The following is a 9,533-nucleotide window of genomic DNA, read 5'->3' as shown; positions in this document are numbered from 1 at the left end:
GTGTTACAAGCTGCCTCTCTACATCAAAATGACAAAACGAAAATCCCTATGGAAGAACAAAAATTAAAAAATCAAAAAACAATTAGCAACAATATATCGAACTCTCCGCCGTTAAACGATAAAGAACAAAATAAATCACAACCAAGGAACCCGGTAGGAGAGCCGAAAATTCAGAATCAGAGGCGTAAAAATATTGAATCAAGAAATAATGAATCTAAAACCACCAACAATAACATAAACGATAAAAAAACATGGCTAAAATCATAACCTACAGGTGTTACAAGAAATTTAATAAGGAGTTTTTTCAGCAAGACTTAAAAAAATGGAATGAATAATAGAGAAACAATATGAAACATTCCAAACAAACTATGTCACTGTGCTTGATAAACATGCTCCTAAAAAAACTAAAATAATACGTGGTAATCAAAAACCACATGAACAAGGCGTTACGTCAGGCCATTATGAAACGGTCTCAATTGAAAAATCGTGTCAATAAAACAAAAAACACGTCGGACATTATAAGCTTTAACAAACAACGTAACTATGTGGTAAAACTTAACAAACTCGCAAAATTAGACTACTTTAGTAAACTTAATATTCGTAAAAACACAAAGCCTTTCTGGCAAACATGTAAACTATATTTTTCTAATAAGCACGCACAGGGTAATGCTGATATTATATTAATTGAAAACGATAAAATTATAATGGAAAATAAGGACATTGTTGTTATTTTTAATTCCTTTTTTGGAAATATTGTGAACTCATTGGACCTTTACAAATGGCCCATAGTTCTAGAAAACCAACCTTCAGATGAGATAGGTAACATCACCAGAAAATATGCGAACCATCCCAGTATAGTAGCTATAAAAAGTAATTTTTCCATAAATCATAAATTTGCATTTAATCCAGTAACACTAAACGAAGTCAAAGAAGTTATTAAAAATCTACCTACAAACAAAGCTACAAGTGGTGATATTCCTGTAAAAATTCTGAAAGAGTCTGGTCAATGCTTTGAAAGACTGCGTGATTGTAAAAACGAGGATATAAAAAATAGTCGCTTTCCAAATTGCCTGAAAAATGCAAATATAATTCCCATATTCAAAAAGGGTGACAAGACAGTAAAATCGAATTATCGACCAATTAGTATTTTGCCTCTTCTGTCGAAGGTCTATGAAAAAACTTTTATACAAACAACTATCAAATTATATTGAACCCTTACTAAACAACCTTCTATGTGGTTTTAGGAAAGCGCATTCGATACAACACGCTCTCTTTAAATTATTACAAGCTTGGCAACATAAATTAGATAATGGATGCTTTGTGGGGACAATACTAATGGATTTTTCTAAAGCTTACGAGTGCTTACCCCATGACTTAATCATAGCTAAACTTAAAGCTTATGGTCTAAGTAAAAGTAGCCTTCAACATATACTTGATTATTTATCCTCTCGCAAACAGAGAGTAAAAATCGGTGCTTCTTTGAGTGATTGGTTTCAGATACTTCGCGGAGTACCACAAGGGTCTATATATGGTCCCCTGCTCTTTTTAATCTACATTAACGACCTTTTCTTTTTCGTCGAAAAAACTGATATATGTAACTTCGCTGATGACAACTCACTTTATTCTTGCGATGTAATTTTATCCGTTGTAATTAACCGTCTGCTTCACGATACAAAAAAATTACTGGAGTGGTTTAAAATTAACTCACTTAAAGCAAATCCTGATAAATTTCAATTTATGATTTTAAGCAAAAAAGTGAGGCAGCCGATAACATTACAGATAGATCAAATTTCCATCAAAGAGACAAATAGTGTGGTGTTGTTAGGAATTACTATTGACAATAAGTTACTACTTAATGACCATATTCTAAATATATGCTCTACGGCTATCTATAAACTCCATGCTGTTAAGGCGTCACACGAGAGGGAAGTGTTTGTAACAACAAAAATTTTGATTTGAATTGATATCTTGATATACGTTCAAACTAAATAAATACAAAATTACGGTAAATATCCAGTTCAAATTTAAATAAAATATTTGACATAGAATAGCTAATACTTACCAGCTGCCCAGTGTAAAGTACTATGAAAATGTGTGACAAGTGTAAACTTATGTGAAATTGAAGAACAAGCTATATCACTCATAGAAATATTGTGTAAGTAAGATCATCATCATTGTTGTGCATTGAAATATTGTGCATTGAAACTCAAAAACTTGATGTTGACTAATCAAGAGCTGACTGAAGAATGACAAAAAAGGAGTGGCAAAACTTATATATACATCACACCAGGTAGGCATGGCAACCAAAAACAAATATGGTAGCCTGGATGCTGATGATTACAATGGTGTGTCACTCAAACTAAAATATCACTAAATAATTATAAATATAAATATAAACTTTTTTATAAATTTTGTACTTTTTGAATTTTAACTTTACATTCCCCGCCAAAAAGGGAAAAATTTATATTATTGATTTCATATCGATTTCATTCGCCATGGCTCCAAGTTCAGCAATAAAATCACACTCCTCGATCGAATGAATAACCACAAGGCCACGAACTGACCTATACGTCTCACGTAACATATTTTCGTTATCGTTTCTGTATTGAATCTTTGCTTTTCGAGGTAAGCCGTCCGATCCATATTCCAGATGCTTGATAATACCATACGTGTATCGATTTGATAAGGCTGAATCGTGTTTCGTGAATAATATAATGTCACCTACGTTGATCGAATCACTTTGAAACCATTTAGATTGCTTCATTAACTTAGGTACATGCCCTAGAAGCCATACTTCAAACCATGCGTTGAATATTTTTCATTTTCCTTGATGATCTTCGTTGGGTTATCACAGAAAATTATTCCATCTGGACATTGCTCGTTGTTACGTCCCAGTAGTAATCTGTTAGGTGTAATGAGATCTATGCATTCAAAGCCTCCTGTGATATCTCCTACAGCAAAGGGTAAATTATTGATCTGATTAGCAATACTTGAAGCTAAAGTTTCCCACTGTAGTATCGACAATCTGTGATTTTGTAGATTCTTCTCAATTGATAAATTTATCTCTCTAATTTTCCGTTCCACCTTTCCGTGCATATTGTGCCCTTGTACCGGACACACATCAAATTCAACCCGAGCTTTTTTCATTAATTTTGATTTGAGGTTGATCCAATCCAGATGCATCTCTTTGCAGCCTTTTACAAGTTGGCTGCTTTCATCACAAAGAACACGTTTTGGGTACCCGTGGTCACAGGAAAATCTTGTGAATGCTTGAATGAAGGATGTCGTTGAATAATTATCCATAACTTTGATTTTCACAGCGGATGTGGCACAACAACAAAAGACAATTAACCATATCTTTGTGGTTGTACGCTTATGTTGTGGCGTATAAGACTGATATGGACCAGATAAATCTAATTGGGTAAAATAAAAGGCTGGAGCAATGGTCATGTTACACGAAGATATCGGTCCCATTGCCATTTTAACCGTTCGTTTGGCAAGATATCTGCAGCGAAGGCATGATCGTTTGATATGTTTGATGAGGATTCTTCCTTCAATGATATGTACCTTCTTGAGGACATATCGATGTGTTGTCTCAACACCAGAATGTTTTACTGTTGTGTTAATCCAGTGCACGTCTAACGATATACTGTACGCTATTGGTGAAAATTTTTCAAGTAAGGGAACGCAAAACGTAACTGAAGACAAATCTTTCATCACCTCTGTAAATGTACCAGCAATTTTCACTTCTTTATCTGGTAGAATTCGCCCTGTATATAGCAGGATGTTATCCTTTTCTGTCGAGATTTTTTCATACTTTGATTTGCTTAAGAAATGGTAGACTTCTTTTGTCCCCTTTTCAAAGAAATATCTTTCGGCGGCTTTGATTTTTTCATCACGAAGCACAATTGAATGAGGCTTGGCTTTTTTGTTGACTTTGATATGATTAATGAGGATCTTGCAGAATCTGATCACGTATGCCATGATATTGATGACCATGGTGAATTTGTGCCTGAGGGGATCTAGTAGGTATTGTGAATACCGATAACGCCTTCTCATCTCTTCCAGCAGGGTCGCTGAAATGTTAGAGGCAGTCATGTGATGAACCCAAATGATCCTTTTCTTCTCCACCTCCGACATTTGATGCTCCGACAACCTCAATTCGGCCGTAGATTGCGCAGGAAACTTATCTGCTGGTAGATGCATCCAATTGAGACCATTTATCCATGTTGATGACTGATTTACATTTTCAATGGTGGCACCACGTCTTGTACCTATATCAGCTACCATATTCTTGGATTGTACGTAGCTCCATTGATCTTTCGATGTAAAACGATGTATCTCCAAAACACGGTTCCTCACCCACTGTTTTAACGGCTTCTCATCGTTACTGATCCAATGAAGAGTGATCTGACTGTCAGTAAACTTCTTAGTAGATTTGACAAGATTCTTGAATGAGCGTTTGACAATCTCTCCGGTATGAGTGTTCAGAAGTGCAGCATAAAGTTCTGCCCTGGGAAGTGATAAATCCTTGGGTACAGTTCTTGTCCTTGATAACACTAACTGACATGAATAATTGCCATTCTTTCGTAAAATACGGGCATAAGTGCATACACAAACAAGATGTTGACTGGCATCTCCAAAGTCGAGTAATTCTATATCCATACTTACAGCATCTTGAGGAATAATTGTGCGTTTGAATCGAATGTTTCCAATTTCCTTCATCATTTCAAAATTTGACAACCAAATCTGACGAAGGTCATCAGGTAGAACATCATCCCAATGAAATTGCCGAAGACATAATTCACGTAAGTCTAACTTCAGTGAGGCTACGAGTGGAGCGATTTTTCCAGTTAGGTCATAGATTTCTGCAACCTTCGATATACAGTGTCTTCTGGTTAACTTTTTAGGGATGATATTAGTGGCACCTTCTGGCGTCTTTCCCCTTAACTTCTTTGCAAAATTGAGTTGAGATATATTCAATGATAGCTCATCAGTTTCCGGAAACCATTTCATTCCTCCAACCATGATTGATTCACCATCATCTGTAAGATTGGGAAGTGGTTTATCTCCAGAAAAGGTAACTCCTTTCAAGACAAAACCACAAGGTTGAATAACGTATTCCAATTGATCTGCTCGCGAATGTGCTGTATTGACCTCATCTTCCCCAGTAATACAGTCATCGACGTAGACGTCTTCATGAACAATTCTGTGTACTTCTGGGAATTTTTCCTTGAACGTATTTGCGATTTCTCTGAGTCCCTGCTCAGCTTGGTTACCGCTTGATCTTATCCCATAAATGAGCGTTTTGATAATTTTTTCACATGGTATTCTGTTTACATCGAGATTTTCCTGCCAAACATACCTTTGGTAGCACCAATGTTTCTCGTGAAGTCGTATCGTATTGTACATTTTACGAATGTCTGTGTGAATACCGATCTTGTGGGTTGACCAGCGAACGAGAATCTCTTGAAGTTTGTTCAGATTGTTACTACCTTTTGCAAGTATGTCATTGAGGCTGAAACCAGAGGCTGTAGGGAATGATCCATCAAAAACTATACGACATGGTGTGGTTACTGATGTCATCTTCCAGACAACTCTCCATGGTATAAAATTTTGAATAATGTTATTATTGAGAGCAAACTGCGATTCTTCAGAAAGATTATGAACATATTCCACAAATCCAAGCTGTTGCAGTTTTGACTCTGAATCTATGATGTCAGCTTTATCTGTGGGATTCTTTTCCAACTTTCTTAACTGTTAATAGTAAGTCTTGACTGCGATATCCTTATTTGGAGCCAATTTAATTCGGGATTGTCGATGAATGGTAAAGTAGCTGTGATCATTTGACTTTTCAGATCGATGTCAATGGACTCGTTGATGATACTCTGCTCCATTTCTTCTCTAATGCTGATGGTTTGTTGATGTGATGAATTCTTGCATTCTTTACAGTTTCGACAGTTAATGCATCTATAGGTTATCTCTGAGCCAGTGGTCTCAACGTCCTCGAAATGTTTCTGTATCTTGGATGGAAGAGTTGGAAAAGACAGATCAGGATTGACTTGAACACCCATCCTAAATAGCTTGTACTGATTGCTGAAGAAGGAAGATACTTCAGACTCCGTGAAGAAACTTTGATGAATGCGAGTAAAAACAGAGTGCGGTCCACCAATGATTCCACGTCCTCCACTTGCATTGAAAAATGGTGACTCATAAATTGCTAGACCAGAGTGGAGCTGATAGACCAACTTTTGATGGTAGCGTAGGTACTTGATGCCTATCATAAAATGAACGTCACCACCTACAGTTGATGATGGTTTAGGAAGTAATGATGGATCTCTACCAGACGTCTTGTATGAGGAGCAGATATCGTTGTATGGTTCTTCTAACGGATATTGTGGAAAGGTACCAGCGATATTATCCAAGCAAGTACCAGATAATGAAGCCATTTGACCGTTAAACAAAGGAATTTTGACATTATATATTCCATGTGTGGATTGAGTTGTTGCAGTACCAATGCCACTGATTTTTATTGACTGAGATGATTCCTGCTGGACATTTGAAGAACCAAGTGACTTGACTGCCGAGTACTTTACAATAAAATCACTACATCCATTATCGAAGAATATAGTATATTGTTGGTTATTGATTATGATTGATTGCAGAGGAAATATGCCATGATTTAGTGCTTTCTCTTCACCAGATACACCATTTGATTTGAAACACTGATTTATGAAGGACAAACTGATATTTCGAGCAAATGTTGGAAGACTTGAATTTCGTAAACATCGGCTTTTGAATTTCTCTAGGAGATCTTTGTTGGTTTGGTTATCCTTGTGCTCGTCACATACAAGAACATGTTTTCGTACAGTATACTTCTCATGTGAGTCGTGCTTACAAACGAAATCGTGTTGGCAGCGCCCTTCCTTGTGTTTTCCTGATGAAACATCTGCTCCGGGATAAAGACACTGATAACAGTATCCCTTTTCCCTGAGCAATGCAAATCGATTAGCAGGAGTGAGCTCAGCAAATTTCTTGCATGTGTAGTATTGAATAATACGACTACCATTTGGACCTGAAGTTGATACATGATCGAATTCACCATCATGAGCTTCACAAATCGAACAGGTGACTACAGATGAAGATGAGTTGAAAGCTTTCTTCCTGTCTTTTTGATGATCTTGTGTCCTTGAAGCTTTGGATGATGAATTGCTGTTAGGTCCAATAAGATTGATCTTCTGTTGTTGAATTCGTTGTTCTTTCTCGAGGGATTCTACCAGTTTGCACCATGTGTCTTTTGGAGGTACATCTTCTTCATTGATTGCTAACCATCGCGACAAACGAGAGTCACCAAGAAGTAAAGAGATCTGTTGAATTCCATTACCATAATAGAGATATTCCTCGACGTGATGTTCTTCAGCCAATGACATGAGCTCTTTCATAAGATTAACAATGTTGCTTAACGCAAGTGCAAGATTGTCTGCATTTTTTGAACGGGAGAGATGTTCCATGTAAGTAAGTTGATTCAATTTTTTTGATAGCATGTGTTTAACGTTACCATATGCAAATTGAAGTCTCTTCCAAATCTCGTTAATGTCTGCAAGGCTTTTGACCATGCTGTATGCTGGATCCTTGAGATAATTATTTTTCAGCAGATCAGGTAACAGATGTTTTGGTGTGGATTCTTGATGCAGCTTATTAAAGTTGGATTTAAAAGTGTAAAAATCTGATGAGTCTGATGTGCCAGAAAATTTTTCCAAGTGTATATTTAATTTTGATGCAGTGAACAATTTTTGCTTGTACACATCACGACTCTGCAGTAATGAATGTAACTTTCTTGCATAATTTGATTTGATTTGAATCAACTTTTCGTAACTATGACCAATATTTTGAACATCGAGCAATACTTCAGCTGTGTTGAATGATGTCTGAAGTATCAGTTCATATTTTTGTGCAATTTTATTGACAAGTTCATTTTTAGATGACAAATCTGTTTTCAGTTGTAACAATTCAGGATCAGTTAAGTCACCAAGGTTAATAGAAAAATCAGTGATGAGTTCAGATAAAATTCTTTGTAGATCAGCAATGACAAACAGCTTTGAACATTCTTTACGAGAAGCTTCATCGTTTTTTTTTCTTTATTTGCTGAAGGTCGAGTTTGGATTTGCAGACCTTTGAGTTCTTTATGTACTCCTTGACGTTGATAAGTGTACAGGCAATTTGACGGACTAGATCTTGGGTCTGATTTTCAGCTTTGAGAAGAATATCATATCGCCTAAGTGATGTTCGTAATTCCTGTAACTTGACAACTGAAGCATTAACATCTACTGTACTATCAGGTGTTATGGGATTCTCGTCAATTATGTCTTCAATCTCCTGAATCAAAATATTAGCTTCAACTTCGTTGTTGGAAGGCATTTCTATAATTGAGAGTTGGTCAAGTTGTAGTGAAATATTGGCTTCCTCGAGCGCAGATAACTGAGAATTGTAAGTTTCTGTGATGTGAGTTTCTGGAACGTAAACTTCTTCTTCGCGACGAATAACACGTCCAGTTGAATTGAGTTCACGATGATCAACTCGATTAAGGTTACGTCTTGTAGATTGATTTCTTGAGTTGTCCAGTTTGAACAATTACATCAATGACAACTTTAATTGATAAATAATGAATATTGATGATTACACAGAATGATTGAGAACTATCTCAAACGATGATTGAAGAAGTGATTAATAATTATGTTGAATATGAAATTGTACATAGTAACTTCAGCTTTTAAAATCTGTTTGAATGTTAGCTTTTAAAATCTGTTTGAATGTTAAGGCGTCACACGAGAGGGAAGTGTTTGTAACAACAAAAATTTTGATTTGAATTGATATCTTGATATACGTTCAAACTAAATAAATACAAAATTACGGTAAATATCCAGTTCAAATTTAAATAAAATATTTGACATAAAATAGCTAATACTTACCAGCTGCCCAGCGTAAAGTACTATGAAAATGTGTGACAAGTGTAAACTTATGTGAAATTGAAGAACAAGCTATATCACTCATAGAAATATTGTGTAAGTAAGATCATCATCATTGTTGTGCATTGAAATATTGTGCATTGAAACTCAAAAACTTGATGTTGACTAATCAAGAGCTGACTGAAGAATGACAAAAAAGGAGTGGCAAAACTTATATATACATCACACCAGGTAGGCATGGCAACCAAAAACAAATATGGTAGCCTGGATGCTGATGATTACCATGGTGTGTCACTCAAACTAAAATATCACTAAATAATTATAAATATAAATATAAACTTTTTTATAAATTTTGTACTTTTTGAATTTTAACTTTACACATGCTCTCCGTAGATTAAGACAATATTTAACATTGAGTAAGGCTAAAGTCTTAGCCTCTGCATTCATCAAAAGTCAATTCAGTTATGCTCCGATAATCTGGATCTTTTGTAGAAAAACGTCTTAAAAAAAATTGAGAAAATTCATCGTAGGAGACTAAAAGTCGTTTACAACATTGACTTATCATAT

The 9,533-nt window shown here is 35.7% G+C and overlaps 2 protein-coding genes across 2 annotated transcripts; one reads left to right on the top strand and one right to left on the bottom strand.

The window, feature by feature from the left end:
* The first annotated feature begins 434 nt into the window (after positions 1–434).
* LOC130623269 (uncharacterized) lies at positions 435–1,211 on the top strand. Its single transcript, XM_057438740.1, has one exon. The coding sequence runs from the start codon at positions 435–437 to the stop codon at positions 1,209–1,211; it is 777 nt and encodes a 258-aa protein (XP_057294723.1).
* A 1,570-nt stretch (positions 1,212–2,781) lies between these two features.
* On the bottom strand, positions 2,782–5,586 carry LOC130623268 (uncharacterized). The gene has a single exon (XM_057438739.1). The coding sequence runs from the start codon at positions 5,584–5,586 to the stop codon at positions 2,782–2,784; it is 2,805 nt and encodes a 934-aa protein (XP_057294722.1).
* Between the last annotated feature and the right edge of the window lie 3,947 nt (positions 5,587–9,533).

This window comes from Hydractinia symbiolongicarpus, chromosome 13 (assembly GCF_029227915.1).
Source record: "Hydractinia symbiolongicarpus strain clone_291-10 chromosome 13, HSymV2.1, whole genome shotgun sequence".
Taxonomy (NCBI): Eukaryota; Metazoa; Cnidaria; class Hydrozoa; order Anthoathecata; family Hydractiniidae; genus Hydractinia; species Hydractinia symbiolongicarpus.
The sequence above is the reverse complement of the archived record's forward strand: the minus strand, read 5'-3'. Positions and strand labels throughout refer to the sequence as shown.

What these genes read in the sequence shown, in the direction of transcription:
- LOC130623269 (XM_057438740.1), top strand. Translation starts at nt 435, where the DNA reads ATGAACAAGGCGTTACGTCAGGCCATTATGAAACGGTCTCAATTGAAA.
- LOC130623268 (XM_057438739.1), bottom strand. Translation starts at nt 5,586, where the DNA reads ATGACATCAGTAACCACACCATGTCGTATAGTTTTTGATGGATCATTC.